Raw genomic sequence first — 21,355 nt, 5'->3', positions numbered from 1 at the left:
TAACACAGCATTGTATATCTGGCACTCTCAGTGAAGATACCTACTTGTTGTGAAACTCAGGATATGTGTTTTTTGAAATAAGACACGAGTTTGTGGTAGAGTAGGAACTATCTGGGAATTAGCCTTTATATCTCTGGTGAAGATAATAGATCAGTGATTGGGAGGGAGTGGGAACAGCTTGCGCATTTGGAAAGGTAGTGAATTTTAAAGTCATTTAGGGGACTTTTTCAAATAACCCCCTTTCTTCGTGGTGAAATTCCCTGACATAGTGAGTTAGGTTTGCTGGGGCAAAGAAATGTTCAGGAGCCACTGTACTAGTCAGCACAGGAAAGGAATTGCTTTATTGAAGTTTAACAGTTATTTTCCCATAAGCCTGGTCCTTTAAAAAAAAAAAAAAAAGAGCACATTAGAGGGTTATTACTTTTCTCTCTCTCTGAATAGAAATGTTCCCAGGCCTGGAAAGAAGACTTATCTTATTTTAAAATGTCTCAGGAAGGAGCATAAAAGTTTCTTTCTGGACTCTTTCCCAACTCTGGGAATTGCTTGAAATAGATTCTTCCTTGGGTCTCACAAATTACATACCTCATTTTTGTGGCCCACCTGTTTCGGTTTTGCTCTCTTGCATTTTAATCTAGTCTTGTTTCAGGGCTTCTTTTTTTGGACTCTTGGCCTTTACTTACGTTCGTCTCTAATTCATAAGGTGGCTTACTTTTGTATTTGTGGGAAGGTCTCCATTTTCTTCTAGTTATGTCCCAGTGCAGTTTGATGTGGAATGGTAAGATCCGTCCTATGCCCAATTTAGTCCTGTTGTGTGTTGTATTGGGCTCATTGCCTGGTTGTAGAGATGAATCCCTTCCTTCCCCCCCCCCCTTGCCTTTTCCTGTCTCTTCCTTAGTAGTGCCCATGTTTCTTAGACCCCCAGGATTTTATCCTGGCACTAATCCTGTTTTTAATTTACGTAAGTCAGCTTCTGACATCTGACGTGCAAAAGATAAATTTCCCTCTCTTGCATGTAGAAGACTTTTAATTGTGTAAATATTTAAATTTTCCATTAATAAATGGTCTATTAAAAATGCACTAAAACGGTTCCTTTGCATATCTTTAAAGCCAAACTTTTTATTGTGTTTCCAATACTTTTCTTAAATGCAAAAAAACAAGGCCATTAAGCTTTCCTTATTAAAATGCAAAGCCTAGTGTCTTCTAGCTTTTTGAAGAGCTTTTGTCCATTATATAATCTGTAAAGTAGCCAAGAGTTCCTCAGAAGCAGGACATCATTTAGATTTAAAACAATTATGGCTTGTGTGTAAAAGAATGATGTGACATAACCATTCATGGGATGGCAACCATAGTTATACTTTAATGGCAAAATCCTTGGATGCCTCCAACATTTCATTTACCATAAAGATCTTTACCAAGGTACCCAGAACAGAAATGGTTAGGTCATTTTGATTCTACTGAATAGATTAAGTTGGTTTGACTAGAAAGCCAAATGACACAGTTATGAGCATAGACCTTTTATTTTTTTTCCCAGATGTTTGACAGTGTAAACATACATAAAATACATATTAAAGTTTAGATGCTTTATATTTTGTGCAATAAATTGAAGCCTTAAAAAGAAAAACATTTCTTTAAAAAGAAAGATACTCATTAGTTTTACTTAATTAAGACAGTGAAATAGCAGCAAGTACCAAGACATTGTGCACTTCTTTTATTTAAGACAAGTTACTTCATTTACATCAGTCAGAAATGTAAGACTGGCTTTCTTGAATACTTAGATAGCTTGAATCACTGGTTAGATAGGGGCATATTTTCCCAACTGTACATCAGGGAAGAGTTCTGTCGTTAGTTTCAAAAAATGCAGACCCTCAAACAGCCAGCATGACCACAGCATTGAGCATTAAGAGAAATGAAGCATTTACTTTCCAAGCACTTGCCACAGAAGGTAAGCGAGTCTTTACATTTGTGGTTGTCTCTTCCCTCCGTAAGTTAAGGGTTGTGCTTTGTTGAGGCATTTCAGAGAAATTATTTGGCATGCCACTAGTAATACTTAGGGTCATGGGTGTTGGGGATGATTTTGTTGAGCTAGTGAGGCTTGTGTTTGTAACCATTCCATCTTGGAGATGAATAGTTAGAGTTGCAGCTGCTGCTTCATGTGAATTGATGGTTTCTATGGATGTCTCTTCTGGGTAGGGCACAAAAGCCTTGTCAGTGCTAGCAAAGGTGGTGTCTTTGCTTAGGGTGGCACCAAACGTTGTTTCCTTTGTTCGATATTGTTTGGGTGTTTTGGTCACTTTGGGTTGAGTTACCATACTCAGAGAGTTAATGGTGTCCACTGTCTGCATCCCACTTACAGTGAACAAGCTTGAGGTAAATCCAGGAGGTGTGGGATATATGTTATGTTCCTTCAAAGATGATATTTGGCTAGAACAGGGAGTCCCTATCACATGGGCTTTTGTTTCCATCATCCACTTCAATAAGTAAGTAATGTTTTGTTTGTGGTCACATGACCACCTGTTATTGTAAAGGGTTATCTCTTGCAACTGAAAGAGTTGGTCAAAAGCTTGATCTGGAATGAATGTGAACTTATTATTGTGCAGGTAAAGATGTGTGAGATTGGTCAGGTTTATTAATGTTCCTGGAAGGATTTGTGTCAAGGAATTGTTAGACAGGTCCACGATATGTAGTTTGGAGGGCATATTGGTTGGAACTGTCCAAAGTTTGTTACTACTGAGGTTGAGAACCTCAAGACTTCTTAGTGTATTTTTAATGAGGACAACTTTTTCCAGCATATTCTTAGAAACATCCAGAAATTTAAGGTTCCACTGATAAGCAGTATCAGATTTGTCAAGCAGTTTAATGTTGTTGTTAGCAGCAGACATATTCCAGAGGGACCGAGGTAACTGAGCAGGCAGGCTTTCGAGCCTGTTGTTTGAAATGTCCAGGGTCCTCAGATTGGTGTATTGGGTTAACTGGTTATGAAGATCAGTAAAATGGTTATAAGACAGATTTAAATGGATAATATTCTCTTGCAGTCCAGATGGTAATGTAGTCAAGTTTCTGCCTGAACAGTCCACATGCCTGTGCCTCTCTGTGCATATACATTGGAGAGGACAAATGCATAAAATACCAGGTGTGAGAAACAGAAGGATGAACAAGCTGGGAGACATTTTCAATATCTGATATTCCATCAAAGCCTGGAAACAAACAGATATACCCTTCTTTTAATATGCAAACACAATTAGGCATCTGCATGGGTCAGTTAGCATTAGGCAAAATTTTCAATAAACCTCCTTGTTGTTGAGTCCTTTTATAATTGTTCCAGTGATTAAACTAACAAAGCTCCCCTTCATTTATAGTCCAAATGCTTAATCCTTCAACTGGGGCTATGTGGTAGAGAGGGACTCTCTCCCCCTACTTGCTTCTGCATTTTCTCCCTTCTCTTCTCCCTTCTTTCACCATAGTCTTTCTTATTTATCTTCCTAGAGCCTTTACATTACAAAATGGCATTCTCTGCAAATAAAGAGTCAGAATCTTAAGCTATTACTATTTTTGATAATATCCTTTCTTACTCAGATAGGAAAAAATGGCTGTCGAGTCTGTTTTGTTTTTTGTTTTTTTTTTTAAATCTCTGCAGTAATGTAATAGTCAATGTGTGTGTAGAGTAAGATTTTATTTAGATATTAAAACAATTCTTTGAAATTTATCTTTGTCTTTTTAGGAAAAATATATCCTGGTAAAACATTTTAAGGCACTTGAAAAATTCAGACCAACACCATACCCTTAAACCTCGCATTTTATAGTGATTTTTTTCTGTATATTTCAGTGCCGATGCTAAAAGAAAGCAATGTGGACATTCACAAAGTGAATGAATATTAAAAAAGAAACCCCTCTACTGACACTGCAGCAAATTTCTGGTGCATGCACTTGCTTCTGAATATATATTCAGTCCTCACATTGACTTTTTCTTTAAAAAAGGGGGGGAAAAATCCCAAAGTCAATCTTTTACTGATCTAAATAACAGCTTACCATAGGGTCGTCTTCAGCAGCAGCATCTCATTTTCTCCCGGAAACTTAAGCTTAAAGGTCGCCTTGTTCTGGAGAGTGGGAACCGCTTCTGGCTGTGGGCTGTGCTCGCCTGCTCAGCTGCATTGTGTTGCTGTGAGCCGAAGCTCTGCAACCACCTGATCAGCACCACATAGGAGGACTGCAGAGCTGTCATTGGTGCTGACTCAAATTTATTGCAAGAGGTGCACACGCAACAAAATGGACCCCAAAAATATTTTTTTAAATTTACAGCACTGAGCATACCTTTATATCTCCGATTTGCTGTAGGATGTCGTGCCTCGTGCACGTTAGACTGGCCCTTCCTCATTTTTGTGTATTTGTCGGAGCTTATGTTCTACATTCGAACATTGCCTCACGAAGAATTTGTGGTTCTTTTTAAAGCCTCTACTCCTTATTCTTTTTACACATTGAAAAATGTTGAAAATGAATTTGACCTTCCCTGTGGATGGTTTTCTAAGATGTTAATTTAACTATTTTTAACTCCTGCCTTTTCATGTTCTTCTAAAATGGTTCAATTGTCATGTCACTTTTTAAAATAGCATAATACTGTCTGTTTCATTTTCATGTGCTCCCCCAACATAGTGATTATTACATATAATGAGCTTTTCAAATTTATCAACCACTTAAATCTTCATCTTTCTTTTTCAGAAGTACTGAAGTACTTCCATATGGTTATTTTGTCTTTATCTTTCTGAAACAAAGGATCGTTTAGCCAGACTACACACAAGCAAGACTTCATTTTTAAATGAGCATCATATGCTTTTAATTAAATTTATCTGCTCAGATGTGTTTTATTTTATGTCTTTTAGGTGAAGGATTTTCTTTCTCCATGCAACTTACTTGTTCAGTGAGTGGGTATACAAATTGTTTTCTCCAGAGACATCTTTGATGCTGTAGGAGTGGCCATTTATTTGATTCTGTGTTTTAAAAATAATAGCATCAATTTTAGGTGATTTCTTCAGAATGTTTCACATTTGGTCTTACTGAGAAACCAATTGACAGTTTTTAAATTGCATGAAGCATTAATTTCAAAGGCAGAACTTTGGTCATGAGTTTTATAAAATGTGACCAGATTTATAGTAACTTTTGCCTCACTTTTTAGTGGATTGATTGTGTAAATAATCTGTTAAAACTCAAATCTAATTTCCAGAATAACCAGTTTACCTTCGAAAAGAAGGCAGATAAAATCATGGCATTTTCATTACCAAATTTTTACTGTTTAAAAAACCAGCAATTATTAACACATCCCATGTAAAGAAAATCTCCTTATGCCTTGTTGTTAATCCTTTGTTTTTCTCTAAATTATATTTGCCATTATTTTGCTCCAGATTTTACCCCAAATAGAATTTATTGTATTAAAATTTGAAATTTATTTTCTTAGAAAAGAAACTATACTCTAGGAGTCACCTTTTGTATAAAATTAATGTTCCTCGAAAAGTATCCGCATTTTAAAAGTCTGCAGTGTTAGAAATTTATTATTGATTAGGTGCTTTATTCCCACTTTACTTTGAGAATTCAGCCTTGGACTCTTAATAAGTCTTTCTATGGATTTCAGAAACCAGTCATCAGTCTTAGTGCTTAAAAGCAATGTGTTAAAAATACTACATTCAGCAATATTGTTGTGGAAATAGGGAATGATTGTTTTGACATTTAGATTTCTTATATTTTAGCTCCTGTTTATACTATTATACATCAAGGGATGTGATTGAAGGTCAGTTTACCAACACTTAAACCTCTGTTGTAATTTTAGGATGTCTCATTACATCAATGTGGAAGTGGAGTTACCCAGTTCCATTATACTTACCAGTACTTTTTTTTTTTGAAACCAAGAACTAATTTCATTAACTTACAGATTCAGATGAATTTGGGGTTAGGCTTTATTGAGATTAGGTTCTGTGGTTTATAATAGAAAATTCCGATACAGTCGTAGTGACAGCATTTCTCATTTCAAGTTTGGGGACGTACTAATTGCTTCCTGTTATTCAAAGATCATCATAAAATTCTCAGAAAGAGGGGAAACATTTTATTGTATTGGAATTGTAACAATTTGTCCTTATGCTTTTAGAAATTCTCATGAAATAGGGGCACCTGCGTGCCTCAGTGGATTAAACATCTGCCTTTGGCTCAGGTCATGATCCCAGGGTCCTGCTCGGTGGGGAGCCTGCTTCTCCCTCTCCCCACTCTCAGCTCGTGCTCTCTGTCGCTATCTCTCTCTCTCTCTCTCAAATAAATAAATAAAACCTTAAAAAAAAAAGAAATTCTCATGAAATAAAATAATAGTATGTCATTATTACTCAAAAAATAATTTTGTATAGGCTTAAGTGTTTGTTACAACTTATTTTCGGTATTAGATATTATTTCAGACACATTGCATTTTAGATAAGCCTGTCAAGTCAGGAATTACAGCTGTTTAGGCAATTATTATATTCTAGACTAACAGTACATTCATTTACATATTCTTTTGTGAAACACACTGTCCTAGGATATATTACCCCAACATTGTGAAAGGTATAACAGATTGCCTGCCAGGGACAACTGTCCCATGGTAATCAACAGTTTGGAAACCTAATCAGTTTGTCTTTTTTTTTTTTTTTTCTTAAAATGATTCCCGTTTTATTTTATTTTTTCATTAAGCTTTTTAATTTTAATTCCAGTATAGTTAACATACAGTGTTCTATTAGTTTCAGGTCTACAAAATAGTGGTTCTACAATTCTGTACACTACTCAGTGCTTGTCATGACAAGTGTATAGTTTGTCTTTATTTCTTAAGTTCATAACATTTGTCATGCTTGAGAGAAAAAGTATTATATTTTCTGTTTTTAGTAATATAGTTGGCTATTCAGATTGAAATTCCTACTGAAAATGATTAAGAATACTGAACAAAGTATTTAATACCATGGACGAACTGACAAGATAGAAATTATTGGGTCAAAGCCCAGGTGGATTAGTTTCTTGTCTCACCTCCCATTCCTTTTTTTCCCCCATATTGGCTTGTTGCCAAAATTCAGTTATTTGTTCATCTGGATTTATCTTTTTGCTTCCTTGTAAACATTTAATTTGTTCCTCTATTCCCCATATTTCCTATAAATGGTTCCTAACAGCATTAACGTAATTGTTTATTTGTAACATCGTGCAATAGTTTAAGAATAATGCCAGTATTGCTGCAATTAGATTACAGACTACTGAATAAAATTTAAGATTTCTTTGCAGCTCTATTTGTTCTTAGAATATATTTCACTAAGGGATGTGTAGTCAATTCTGTGCTCAAATGCAACTTGAAGTAAGGTATTTTCTATATGTTTATATCACCAACTTTACATGAAGCTAGTTTCATTAGTTTCAGTTATCAGTTTTTAGAGACTGCTTCAGTCAAAAATATGTAACAAGGTATATTCAGAGAAATCTTGCTTCTCTATCCCCTTCACCCTATTCCACTCTTCCTCTTATTGGTGACTATTTGTATTAGCATTTGGTGTATTTTAACAGTATTTCTTTTCTTTCTTTTTTCTTTTTTTTTGCAAACATACAAAAATATGTATGTATTACACGTTCTTATTCCCTTTTCTTATATTAAGGGCTGCATACTAAATATACTGTTACACATCCTTAAAAAAAAAAGATTTTATTAATTTGAAAGAGAGAGCGCAGATAGCAGAGAGGGAGGGAGAGGGACAAGCGGACTCCATGCTGAGCACAGAACCTGATGCGGGCTTAACACAGGGTTCAATCCCAGGACCCTGAGATCACAGGCCAAGCCGAAACCAAGAGTCCGACACTTAACTGACTGAACCACCCAGTCGCCCCTACTGTTTACACATCTTGTTCTTTTTTTTCCTAAATATATCTTGAAGATCATTCTACATCAGCATATAGGGATGTTTCACATTCATTTCACAATGCATAGGACTCCATTTGGGATTGTACCATGGTTTATTCAACCAGTCCCTATTGATGGACATCTGGGTTGTTTCCAGACTTTTGCTATTACAAATAATGCCAGTGAATACCCTTGCACCTAAGTAATTTCATATTTTGTCCAATGAATCTTTGAAAAAGTTTCCTAAAAATAGGATTGCTGAGTAAAAGGGTAGATTCATTTGGAACTTTTCTGGATATTACCAAATTCTTCTGTGTGTAGTCCACACCAGCCGCAGTGTATCAGGAAGTCAATTGTGTATCACCTCACCATACACTTTGTTGTGGAACTTTTGGATTTATATCAATCTGATAGGAAAGAGTATCTCAATGTAATTTTAAATACATCTCTTTTATTAGGTTGTACATCTTTATGTTTTTAGGAACCATTTAAATTCTTTCTTCTTTCACTGTCTTATGTTTTGCACATTTTTTCTATTCTGCTGTGGGTCTTACCATCCCCCTAAATAGGATTTTTTAAAATTTAGAGATATTAGCCCTTTGCCTTAGAGTTGCAGTTTTTTTCCATTTTCCCTTTATTTCCGGTTTACCTCTGACTTTATTGTGGTAGAGTTTGTTTTGTTTTGTTTGACATTTAAAAGCTTTTTAATATAGTTTGGATTTTCCTTTTTATTCCTTCTAGATTTTAAGTCTCAGGAAGGTTTTTCCTCGCTTCCAGATTATAAAGGAATTCTGATATTTTCTTCTGTTACTTGTGTAATTTTATGTTTTATATTTAGATCTCTGGTCTCTTTGGTGTTTATTCTAATGTAGTGTGAAGTATGGATCCAATTTTATCTTTTTCCAGATGTCTGTCCAATTGTCCCCATAGTTTTTTCTACTGGTTGGAAATTTGAGTCTATTTCTGGACTTTCCATTCGATTCAACTCATCATGTATCAGTATCACAGTACGTGATTATTATAATGCTTTAATACTAGGTACTGAGATATTTTGTACTTTACTTTTTTGATTAGAACTAGGTAATAACAATTACAGGTCAGGTCATTGTGTCCCCCATTACCAACCCCAAACAGAATACACGTATGATCTCTATGTCTATGTCTATGTCTGTTGCAGTGCATGAAGTAGGTGCTCTTTGGGCCTATATAAGTGAAAAGTATGCCGCACCAGGAGTCGGGGAAGAAACTCAGCTTTTAGTACCACTACTAAGAAAGTCGCTGCTCTCTTCCGGCCTATTTTCTCAGCAGTTAACAAATAAAAGGAATTGAACTAGATGGTCTTCAGGGTTGTTTCTGAATCTGGTTAATGCTGATCTGCTAAGAGCACCACTGCTGTGCGGTAATTCAGTCTACTTTGTATTCCCTTGTGCCTTGTCCTTTTGCCATAATTATGAAGGAAACTTTCTCTGATACTCTGGATCCCGGTTCTTTCATCTTTTTTGTAGGCTTTTCTTTGTTCTAGCATTTTCTTCTCTCCTGTATTTCTTTTATTAGCTTGCATTTCTTTCTGCTGATTAAGCAAGGGTTGCCACTGTTTGGCCGCTCAGCTTCCACTGACCTCAGTGAGGAAAAATTGCATGCAGTAAATGGGAATTCTTTTCTCCCCCTGGCAGAGAATTAACACACACACACACACAACCCAAAGACTAGCTGCTGACACTAAGTCTGTTCTTCGGTTGTACAAAGAACAGAAGGAAAAAAGCTGTGTGTAGGTTTTGCAGAAATCAGACTATAACCAGGTCATCAACTCCTGATTTATCTCTAAGAGTTGGTACTTCCCCTATATTTCCCAGCACCCATCCTTCAAGAGATCAGAAAAGAAGGTGATGAGAAAGAAGAGCAAAAGTGTGGAAAAGAGCCTCTTTAGGGAACCATCTTACACGTAAAATGAGGGTTACTATGGCTTAAAGTGCAGCAAAGTCTTAAACGTACCTTACGTAAGCGAACTAGAATACTTAGAGTTCAGAAGATGACTAGGAAATTCTTACACTCCTGATGGCTGCTGGGTAAATAAACCTTAACAGTGCTACGTTTGAGAAACAACATGAAAGAAACATTTTAATGTAGAAGACAGAGAACCAATATAACAGGACAAGAAACATGCTTCAGGAAAAAACATCAGGAAAAATAAGTTCAAGGAAGTGTTTCTACAGATAAGAAGGGTTAATCATCAGTAAGGGATGGTTTAAAAGATTTAAAGGGAAACATTGTAGATAAAATTTCAGTGTCCAAAAGCTTGTTCGTTTTTTATTAAAGATGGAGCTTTGTTAGTTTCTTGAACTGCAGTGCTGCAAATAAATACTATATTTTGTTCTGAAAAACCCCAGAACTATGAGGGGTTCTTCAAGGTTAAACTACCAACAAGACCACCACATTTCATTATGAGCGAGATTTCCCTTGGGAGTTAGTGTAGGGTAAGGAGAAAGACTGCATGCTTGTTGGGCAAAGAAGTGCTTTTGCAGGCACAGGCTGGCACCCCTACAAGCATAGCCAAGGATCGCTGGCCATATGGACTCTGACAAAGATTGGGCCCACCCCTACTCTGATAACTCAGACTCATCACTTATCAGGTAATGAAGGAAAGATGAAATTCTGCATAGGAATGGAAGTTTAAGAATTTAAATGTTCAGTGTCAGAAAGTAGTGAAAGTTGAGAACCATCTGTATTTGATAAGTCTGTTTTTCTTGGAAAAATCATTCAAATTTGGAATGAAGCCATAGAGGTGTGGCTTAGTGTATGTGGTTTTGTTTTGTTTTGTTTTGTTTTGTTTTCCTTTATAAGATTTCTTTTGTTAGGGTGCTTGAGCCATAGAAAGAAGAAATTCTTTAAAGAGGCTAGGTTTAAAAATTGTGCTCTCCCGGGGTGCCTGGGTGGCACAGTGGTTAAGCGTCTGCCTTCGGCTCAGGGCGTGATCCCGGCGTTCTGGGATTGAGCCCCACATCGGGCTCCTCTGCTAGGAGCCTGCTTCTTCCTCTCCCACTCCCCCTGCTTGTGTTCCCTCTCTCGCTGGCTGTCTCTATCTCTGTCGAATAAAGAAATAAAATCTTAAAAAAAAAAAAATTGTGCTCTCCCAACAAGATAGGAAAATGTCTACAGTTTATGGTGCGTGCTCCTGTTTTTTCAGAGTAGATATCCCCAATCCAGCACCCCACCCTTTGATGTTTTAGCAGATTTGCTTTACTGTTTCCAGTGAGAGCTAAAAGGAAATTTTTGTATTCTCAAACATACATTTTAGTTTCTCATCCCCACAAACCTGGAATATTTATTTAATACTTGAGGTATTAATTTAAAATTAATTTAAAAGTTTGGTTTAAAATTTGGAGCATGTATTAATTTCTCATTCTCCCCCCCCCCACCTCCAACTTTGGAATGGAAGAAACAAAATGTTATTTATTCAAGGTAACTTTATACACAGCTTTTTAGGGGAAAAAATATCTATTAGGTTGTATTAAATGTATGTAGATTGCTTGCTTCCAAAATGGTTATTTACATACATATGTAAAATGTACTATACATTAAAGTTAGGTACAATAGCCAGTGAGTAGATCACTGTTGTATCATTTTTTAAAAATAAGTTCCACTTATGCACATGGGCTTTGAGCAGATTTCAGGTAGTTCCTGAATAAAAATCAAAATTGGCTATGAGTTGCCATCATCACATAAAGAAAAACAAATGATGGAGTTCCATAAGAAAGATGGAAAGTCAGCTAAAAAGCAAGTTAGAATATTTATAACAGTTCCTCGGGTGGGGGTGGCAAGTATTCACTGTGATCTTGATCAGAATCAGGAGGAATAGAGAACTCCTGACACTGGATCTCATTGTTGGACTCTTCCTGGTTTTTCATGAAATCTTCTGGTGCCAGGGGTAAGTTAAGTGAGTCAGGTGGGGGTGGAAATGTTTGTTGTAACTCAGAATTATGATCTTCACAGACTTGATTGAGACAGTCCAGAGGCGGGGGGAGATTGGTGGAATCATTTGGAAGAGGAGATAGAATTGTCATTGTGGGTTCGTCACATTGGTTACTCTCCTGTACTTCCAAATCGAGAAGTGGGGGAGGTGGTGGAAGCAGATCTGCATCATCTGAAGAAGAAACAGCAGTGCCAACCGTTGATCCACCAGGACTCTCCTCTGATGTACCATTTACTTGATCTTTTATTTTCTCTGTTTTGGGGTTGTTGGAATCTTCAATGTGTTCATTTGAGTCAAACAACTTAATTTCCAAGTCATCTGCTAAGAGTGTGCTTCTGCTTGGTTTCCAAGGCATAAGTGAAACAATTGATGTACGTTTTGTGGGTGCTTCATTTTCTCTAATGTTATCCATATATATGTCAGGGGTTTCACCATCAGCAAAGGGAGACCTGCCTGCCCAATTCTGATCATTTAAAACTGGTTTTCTCAAGCATTTCCATAGTACAATTATGATTATAGATACCAACATAGAAGTCAGAATTACGCCAATTAATATGGCCGCTATTGAATTAGAATTGGTTGCGTGTGAGATATTTTTGCTACTGGTAGTTTCTAGGATGAATCCTGGAGTCATCCTAGGTGAGCTTTTGACACTTGGTGTTGGTTGTATAGATGGATTATGAACAGGTGGTATTGGTTTTCTAGAAGAGGATGATGATGATGGTTGTTGAGTGGAAGCATAGACAAATGGTGGCAGTTGTTTGGTAGAAGTATGGGCAGTTGGTGGTAGTTGTCCAGCAGAAGTAAACACGGGTACTGCTGTTTGTTGGGAGGAGGTACTGGCCGTTGGTACTGGTTGGCTGGTGACGTTATATGCAAATGGTTGCCCAGCAGAAGTGTGTGCTGCTGGTTTTTCAGAAGAAGCATAGGCAACTGGTGGTGTTTGCCCAGCAGCCACGTTGGCAGTTGGTATTGGTTGTGCAGGAGAAACATGGTTGAGTTGTGTTGGTTGCCTTATAGGATTCCCTGTTGTGTTTTGAGAATTAGCTGAATTATGTGGCCTTGATGATCTGAATAAAGTAGACTGTGGTTGCTTCTCTGTTGTAATTGCTTCTGTGTCTGAGGAAAATGTATCACTGATGTGTCCACAAAACAAAACTAAGATGAAATATTTGGGATCCATTTCAGAATGTTTCCTCTTTACCAGTGGTTTTATAATGAAAGAAAGAAAGACCAGTTATTATTTGGTGTCTGGCACAAAGTAGGTAGGTACTTAATAAGTACTTATTGTTTCTAATTTAGACTTGATACACGGTAGTGTAAATAACTCTTGAATATATCCTAACTTAACCATACAACGTTTGGACCTCATAGGCAGGAGTCTCTCTTAATTCCTTCATAAGATCTGTACTTGGCCCTGCTGCCCCCCTGCTTCATTACATTACAGTCCTTCATTTTACAGTCATACTTCTGAAATACATAGGCTCTGGGTGCTGGTTCCATGTGCTCTCTATTCTTTTCTTCCTTACTACTAGAAATACACCGATCCTATTGCTTTGAAAGACACCAGTAATCATCTATTACCTGATCCAGCAGTGTTGTCTTTATCCTTTTTTTCCCTCCCTCTCTTGATGACATTCGATGCTATTGACTGTGCCTTTACTACTACTCAGATAGCTCTTTGTGATAGTCTTCCTTCATGTTAGTCACTAGCTCCTGTTTTTCTCTTAAATATGGGTACTTGATATTCAGTCCTGACTTTTAGCTACTTTTCTCTGATCCTGGTTCTATACAATTTCAGCTCTCACTTGTATGCCTTAACTCCCAAACCTGCACATCCAGCCTAAATCTCCTTAATTCCATTCCATTTACATGATGTCGTGGTGGACATTTCCGTGTATATGTCCTACTGTCTGCAAATTTAACATATTCATTTTTAAAATTTTTATTTATGACAGAGAGAGAGAGAGCCAGTGAGAGAAGGAATACAAGCAGGGGGAGTGGGAGAGGGAGAAGCAGGCTCCCAGAGGAGCAGGAGCCCAATGCGGGGCTCGATCCCAAGATCCTGGGATCACGCCCTGAGCCAAAGGCAGACGCTTAATGACTGAGCCACCCAGGTGCCCCTAACATATTTAAAACAGAATTCATCTTCATGTCAAAACGGACTCCTCTTTATTTTCATATGGCGCTACCTTTGTTAAAGAGTTTCCTGCAGAGGGTCTCTTGTGTTAGTGGTCTCTACAGCATCATCAGTATAGCACTGTGTCTTTATGGTAGGATCTCGTACTCTCTCTTATTTTTTTTTTTAAGAGTTTACATAGTTTGAGCCATGAGTAGGGGGAAGGACAGAAGCAGACGGAGAGAATCTCAAGCAGACTAGGTGCTGAGCACAGAGCCAGATGTGGAGCTCAACGTGGGGCCTGACCTCCTGACCCTGAGATCACGACCTGAGGCTATATCAAGAGTCTGACACTTAGCCAACTGAGCTGCCCAGGCACCCCTAGGATCTCATACTCTTAAAGTAGTCAGTTCAATTCAGAATCCTAAGTGATCTTTGAACTTGGTTGAGTCAGTTCTGTCCAGTTGGTAAAGTTGTCCCACTGCCTCTTTCATTCATTAATCGATGTACACTGTCTTTGTGTCAGGCCTGTTCTAGGTTTAAGAGATACACCCCCCCCCAAAAAAAAGTTTCTAGTGGTGGAAACAAGCAGTAAGTAATTATAATAGTTTAGTAAGTTTTCTCCTAAAGGTATGCAAGAGATGCACAGAGGAACCATCGCAGCCTGTGAGGCTTTCAGGAAAGGTTTCTCAGAGAAGTAAAACTTGAACTGAGTCTGGAAAGATCTGTAAGAAGGAATTAAGCAAACGAAGTATTGCAATCAGGGGAGCAACATATGGACATGGGAAGAGAAGGCACGTGTGTAAGTTCGGCAGGCAGGGCTTTGTGTGGGATGTGATAGATGCTAAAACGTGAGGAACAAGTGCCAGTTCTTCCAGCGCGTAGCTCTGCATCTGAGCGTGAGAACTGGTCGTTTCATCTCTCCTCTTCTCAGCTGCCTTCTCTCTAAGGTGCGGAGTTACACCAGACAGTTTTCAGCAATAAGTGTGCTACACTGTTTTGTATATTGTTAAACACAATGATGACTGTTTAGTTATTTCTTAACGTTAGGTTGGCTATTTCTTAACATTAAGGAAAGGACCATCTCAGGGTATTAGATCTTGGTAAATATGATTAGAAACTATACTTGTTCTAGGATTCCTAGTCCAATGTGAGAGAGATTTGATGTTCTATGCAAAGGGCAATAACAGAAGAGGAGTGCCCTCAAGTTTTACCAATAAATAGACTTTTCAGCATATTTGAGTAGTTTATTGCTTATTCCTCTACCACTTTGTACACAGTGATGGTAAATTACCCCATTTCAGGAGAGGGCGTGTGATTTATTCCCCCTGTATGGTCTCTTTATTTTCTTTCCAATACTTCAGGCCTAGATTTAAAAATGTTCTCATTTAAACTTTCCTGCACATTGCTGATGAATTAATCTTCTGAAAAGCATTATAATCAGGTTACTGCTCCCTTATTTATGGGTTCCCTCTTGTGTCAAGACAAAAATTCTAAACTGAGTTTTCTTCCTTCTGGATTGAGTTTACCAGTCCTGACTCATGTCTCAAGACTGAAACTTCTCATTCAGCCAAATGCACCTCTTCCCATCTTAAGTACTTTCTAGACACATGCTTTTTTTCCCTAAATAGACACTTTTAGTTACACTGTTTCTCACCCTCTGGGTGTGTTCCCCACCCCCAAACTCATCCTCTTTTCTTGTCTGAACCAGTCCTCGTTGGTCAGACCTCAGTTTAAATTCTTCTTAAACCAAGTTCTCTGTGATTGACCACAGCCCAGAGAGATCAGCCATTCCCTGAACCCGCCTAGTTCTTGTTGTCTTTATGGTTCCTTAGATAATTATTCATGGTTCTACCATACTCACACCGTTATTCTCTTAAATGTGTCATTTTTTAATTACTTTTAACTTTGCACATTTTATTATCCCCACCCATTCAAATGAGAACCTTGAAGAAGGCAGAAAAGAAACAAAAAGTTAATCTAGACCATATTCTGTACCGTACAGTCCCTGGTGTTTTATGTAACTTTACTTCATTTAACCTTTAAAGGACTATGAGAGAGATGAAGGAATCCTTGACTTACAGATAAAGAGACAAAGTCACATGCATTAAGAGTTTGCCATGGGTGCCTGGCTGGCACTGCCGGTTAAGTGTCTGCTCAGGTCATGATCCCAGGGTCCTGGGATTGAGTCCTGCATCAGGCTCCCCGCTCAGCCAGGAACCTGCTTCTCCCTCTCCGTCTGCCTGCCACTCTTCCTGCTTGTGCTCTCTTTCACTGTCTGTCAAATAAATAAATCTTCCAAAAAAAAAAAAAAAGACTTTGCCTAGTGTTCTATCACTTTTATATGTATTATATCACAGATTAGGAATTTGTACCCAGGACCATGTGATTAACAAGCATGTGCTGTTTCTGCTCCCTAAACCACCTCAGGGGTTTTGATTCCTTTATAGCTAAGTGCCATATATGTTAGGAGCTCAGGAAACACCTAATCTGTATTGGCTTATGGTTCCTTTCCATTTCACTTTTTCACTATTTATTAATACCTCTGCCAGAATGTAAGCAGAGAAGATGAAATCTAAGTTATTATATTATGATCGTTATCCATTTTGTAAAACGTTTCATAGGGAAAAAAATCTAAACTTCTGGCATAAATGTGGGGATTTGAATCATCTCTAGATGGTTATCTGTGTGCAGTTCCCACTTGCTATTCTTACAGATTTCCACCACCCCCAAAAGTTATTCTTTAGAGTTTCACTTTAGTTTTTTAAAAATGTCATCCAAAGCAACAGAAAATATAGGCCATGAATTGTCTTCAGCCAAGAATGTTTCCTCTTTTGTGACTTCGCTTAAAATTTTTTAAAAAACCCACATAGTTCCTCTTTTCAATTCGCTAAAAAAGGCACTAGAGAAGGAAAGACCCTGAACAGGGACATAGTTATAAACCATTTTAGTTTGTAGGATCAGTTTTGGTAGGTTCATAAACTCTTTTGTCAATAGGAAGATAATAAAACCCTCAGTATATGAGATTTTTCTACTTGTCATTTAAGGGTTACAATAATATAAAAACCTATCCATTTTTTTTTTTAACCTGTCCTCTCACTTCTTCCCCACTCTTCAGTTAGCTGTCTACCCTCCTGGGGTCTGCAAATCACAATACTAGAATCTGTTAGATTTCTACTACAGCAGATCAGAACAGTCCAGAAAAGAAAGAGCAGGATTTTAAAGAAGAATAAATAGGGAGCATAATAGTGAAGAAACTGACTTTTTCTAACTCAGAGAAATGAGGCCAGCGTTATTAGCAGTGGAGAAAGTTAGTTAACGTATATATATTTTTTAACACATATATTTTTAAATATATACACCATGTGAACCTGAAGTACCAACCTTGCTTCTTCGGGAAGAGAAGGTAGAAAGAAAGAACCATATGGGGCAAGTAAAAAGGAGAAAATGCCAGATAAGATGAAATGAAAAGGGAGTGCAAAGAAGTAAAAAATAACACCAAAGAGAAAAATAAAGCAGAAATTAGAGTAAGCAGCAAATAAATGGAAAAGGGGAAGGTCAGTGGCCTAGAGAAGGTATTGAAAGTTAGTGAAAAGCTGAAGAAAAAATGGTAGTTATGTGATTAGCAAGAAATTAAGGTAGATTATTTCAAGTGGGCAAAATTAGAAGTTGGGGGAGAAGATTGAAGGGGGTGGAAGAAAGCACCACAAAGTACTGCTCTCTGTCGCTGGACTGGATTTGTGGGCACAGGGAAGCAGCAAGGAAGAGCTGTCTTCCCACGATGGAGGACTCGACTCACCCGTCTTCTCATGCTCACTAGGCTTTCATTTGAGGTTCTCCTATCTGTTCTAAGTATTCTTAAGATTCTCTTTTTTTTATTTTTTCCTGGCACTATTCAGAACATAACTGCTAATTATTCTAAAGAACCCATGCACGTTCTATATAGCATTTTTCTAGAAATCCCTTAGTCTGCTGTTCAGGCAAATCCCACATTTGTTCACCTTCGTATGGCATTATTTTGCTCATTATTATAGGTTGGCACTTTGAGGTCTAAATCTGTGATTTTGGTCCTTCGGCTTTTCTTGACTATTTAAAAATGTTTTAAAAGAGGAAGGAAAACATCAGCTGTGTTTTAACTAAGCATCTTACAGTGAAGGTAAGAGTCCTCATGTATTAGACAGGTTCTCATAAATATGATGCATAAGTATTAAAGAGTACAGTTAAAATTGATTCTGTTAAGTTGGATATGATAAGACATGTCATTTAAAGAGAATCAAGGAGATTTGGAGAGCATATCCTAAATAAAAAGGCAAGTATAGGTAGCAGTATAAAAAATAATACCTGAATTATTAGGACTTTGATATTATTACTATTTTCATTTAATAAGTTACAATATAGATATAATAGATTAAAATGTAGTCATGATTTATCTCCAACTGGTTAAGTTAGTAAATCATAAAAAGAAGAAAACAGCAATTCTGTAAGTTGAGGAGGAGTAGAAAGGGAGACTAACCTTGAACTCTAATTGGAAGTATTTGGTGACTTTTATCAATAATAATAGTTACCATTTACCAAGTACCCACTAAATGTTAGGTAGTGTCCTATTTTAACAAACATGGTGGTGGTACCTTCATCTTACAGATAAAGAGACTGAGACACAGAGATGTGGAGTAACTTGCCAGTGTCAGAGTTGTAAATAGAGGCAGTGATAAAGAAATCATGTCAAGCGTGCACCAGACCCCTTTCCTTCTGTTACATGACACTAAACATGCTGCACTGCCTTTCGTAGTAAAATTATGAAGCAGGAATGCTCTGTGAAGGAGGGAGATGTGAGCTCTCTGGGAACAGATATGTAAATAACTTTTGGAGGCAGTCTTGAGTAAGGGGTAGGAGAAAAACTACCAGAAAACCAGGTTATGCCTCTGATTCTATGAAAATAGTTGTGGGAGTTTTAAATGGTTAGCCTATAAGCTATCATATTTGAGATGACTTTTAAAGATCAGACATTGAAAGGCATCAGATACGTATTTAACAAATTTGAACTTATTCAGAATTCATAATTTCCTAAGTAGAGTTATATAGGAATTAGTTGAAAAACGCAGCTACTACTACACTCTAAATTTTGAACTGATCCTTTAAAAATACATAGAGACGCTGTCTTATCTAAAAAAGAGATAAAAATATTTATTTTCTCACTTATGTAATAGTTACTTAGAAAAAATCCGAAGTGGACTTCTATAAAGGAAAGTTATAAATATTTATGAAATGTTGAAATAGAATATCACCCACTATGAATTTATATTCTGTGATATTACGAGTCTATGTAAACTAAACTCTTTGCAGTTTTTATTTGGAGGATATTTGCTTTGTAACTGCCCAGTTTACTTACAGAGTGGGCATGGTGTATGCATATTAGCAATTTTCTATTATTTATCCTGTGAGTGTTTTTTCCCGTATCTATTTTATACTGTTTACCAACAGCTAAGATAATAAGGTATTGCACAAATATGTAGATGATATGAATATATGTACGCACATTTTGTCATAACAGTTTTGTCTTAGCTTTAAAAATAAGCCATACTATTTTCCTATAACCATTATTACTTAAATATAAAATTCTATTTGTGTAAAAAACAAAACATAGGTAATAATGATAATTGAGTACCTCATCTAATCTCCTTTGGTTTCTTTTTTTAATTAAGTGAAGGTGACCATTTTTACCATAGAAACTAAAGGGGATTTAAAAATAATTTAAATCTGTGGATTATGTTATGTATAGGAAAATTTTATAGAAAGCAAGTTAGAATTTTTAACAGTTGGTATTTGGGGATTGTAAATTCAGTTATATCCCATGGATTCTAGTTTTACTTGTAACCTTTAGCTTTATCCTCCAGGGTTATAGTTTATTTCTTTTAATTACAGAACTAAGACTAACCATTGTGATTGAATAAACTGAAAAGGGCTACATTATACAAACCTAGCTGAAAATTTTTCTTCAAGGCAAGCTCAACATTGAATATTTTTTAATTCCATGCAACGAAATTACAAAACTTGTTATAGACATCTTTAGACTAGCAGAGTTTAAGTTTAAAACACTAACAACATTTTAGTTTTAAAAATAAATTTTATATAAAATAAAGATCAAACCAGATTGCCTGTGTGAAAATTTTCTTACCTCAGCTGTTAACTTGTTTTTGCAGAATGCTGAGTTCTTGTTCTATCTGGACATTTTGGTGATTTGGCTAAGAAAGCAAAAGGGGTGGTTCAGTTCAGATTAAAAATGGTCCTGTAGCGAACTGAAAGGCTTTCTGTAGAAAAAAAAGGAAGTTTATCGATAGTTGGTTCCGGAAGTGCAATAAGCCACAAAATGACTAAGAAATGCACTACTTTAACAGAGCTTATTTGGAAACACCGTTTATGGCTTTATGATTTAAATGCTTTTAATTAATGTCAGTAAGTGAACAGTTGAGACTCTCTAGTAATGTGATTATATAATTTAAGTACTTAGAATAGAACTTTAGAGGGGAACTTACATATTCTAAGGAAAAACTGCTGGTTGGGTTATTACCCAAAGTGAGATTTCTTTTTGTAAGAACCGAGTGATGTGTTCTGTTTACTCGATCACCTTAGGCAAGTTGCGGTACGTTTGAGTCATCATTTCCTCCTCTGGAGGAATATTTCTCTTACTGAATTACTGCGAAGATTAAATAAGATGATGCCTCACACACAGTAGGAAGCCAGTGTATGTTAACATTATTCCTCGTACATAATTTAGACAAAGCCCAGGTAAAAGTATAATTAGAATATTTGGACCGAGTACTTTACTAAATGGTTTTGGAGTTCCAGTGCACAGCTCTTTGATGACCCACAGAGTAGGTACTTCTCAGTGGAAGGTAAGATAAATTGGGAGTTGTGAGTTAAATAAGTTAAAGTATAGCGAAAAGAGAATGAGTCAGTCTGAATAAAAAATTTCTTTGGGCAAGTCACCTTCTAGCCTTTTTCCTCATCTGAGAAATGGAGGTCATAATTCCTAATTTATAAATTTGTTATGGGATTAAATAAATGTAAAGTGCCTAGCAAGCATAGCACCTGTTAGAGTAGATACGGGGAGTATTAAGCCATGCCCTGCTTGCTTTTCCCTGATCCCTGCAGAGGATCGTAGACTATTGAGACCTAGTTCTTAACATCAAGGTACTTATAACTTGGTACAAAAAGAATAGTTTTTGTTTTAAAGGGGTCCTACTATAAAGCAGAACTTTTGTTCTGTTACTCTGTGAACTTTTGATTCACTATTTTAAAATCCCTGAATTGAGTATGTGGACCATAACACCCAGGGTAGAAAACAAAAAGTGTTCTTTTTCAAAAATAAAATTTGGACTCAAAA

At 36.8% G+C, this 21,355-nt stretch overlaps 3 protein-coding genes across 8 annotated transcripts in view; 1 reads left to right on the top strand and 2 right to left on the bottom strand.

Moving 5' to 3' along the window:
* NF1 (neurofibromin 1) overlaps positions 1-21,355 on the top strand; it is a 259,093-nt gene that overhangs the window by 185,831 nt on the left and 51,907 nt on the right. The gene's annotated exons all lie outside the window — the stretch shown is intronic.
* Positions 1,449-20,260, bottom strand: OMG (oligodendrocyte myelin glycoprotein). Of its 2 annotated transcripts, none has more exons than XM_045773186.2 (2): positions 4,027-4,421; positions 1,449-3,194 (listed from the first exon to the last, which is right to left on the bottom strand). In XM_045773186.2, the coding sequence occupies exons 1-2, from the start codon at positions 4,027-4,029 to the stop codon at positions 1,866-1,868; spliced, it is 1,332 nt and encodes a 443-aa protein (XP_045629142.1). In that variant the 5' UTR covers positions 4,030-4,421; the 3' UTR covers positions 1,449-1,865. The 2 variants fall into 2 exon arrangements, with proteins under 2 accessions (XP_045629142.1, XP_045629143.1); XM_045773187.2 differs by lacking the exon at positions 4,027-4,421 and adding an exon at positions 20,147-20,260 and having other exon boundaries at positions 1,509-3,194.
* Positions 6,639-20,260, bottom strand: EVI2B (ecotropic viral integration site 2B). The gene is made up of 2 exons (XM_045773185.2): positions 20,147-20,260; positions 6,639-13,050 (listed from the first exon to the last, which is right to left on the bottom strand). Exon 2 carries the CDS (start codon positions 13,033-13,035, stop codon positions 11,671-11,673), a length of 1,365 nt encoding a protein of 454 aa, XP_045629141.1. The 5' UTR covers positions 13,036-13,050; positions 20,147-20,260; the 3' UTR covers positions 6,639-11,670.

Source organism: Ursus americanus, chromosome 23 (assembly GCF_024610735.1).
Source record: "Ursus americanus isolate L20-20 chromosome 23, mUrsAme1.1.p, whole genome shotgun sequence".
Lineage (NCBI taxonomy): Eukaryota > Metazoa > Chordata > Mammalia > Carnivora > Ursidae > Ursus > Ursus americanus.
The sequence above is the reverse complement of the archived record's forward strand: the minus strand, read 5'-3'. Positions and strand labels throughout refer to the sequence as shown.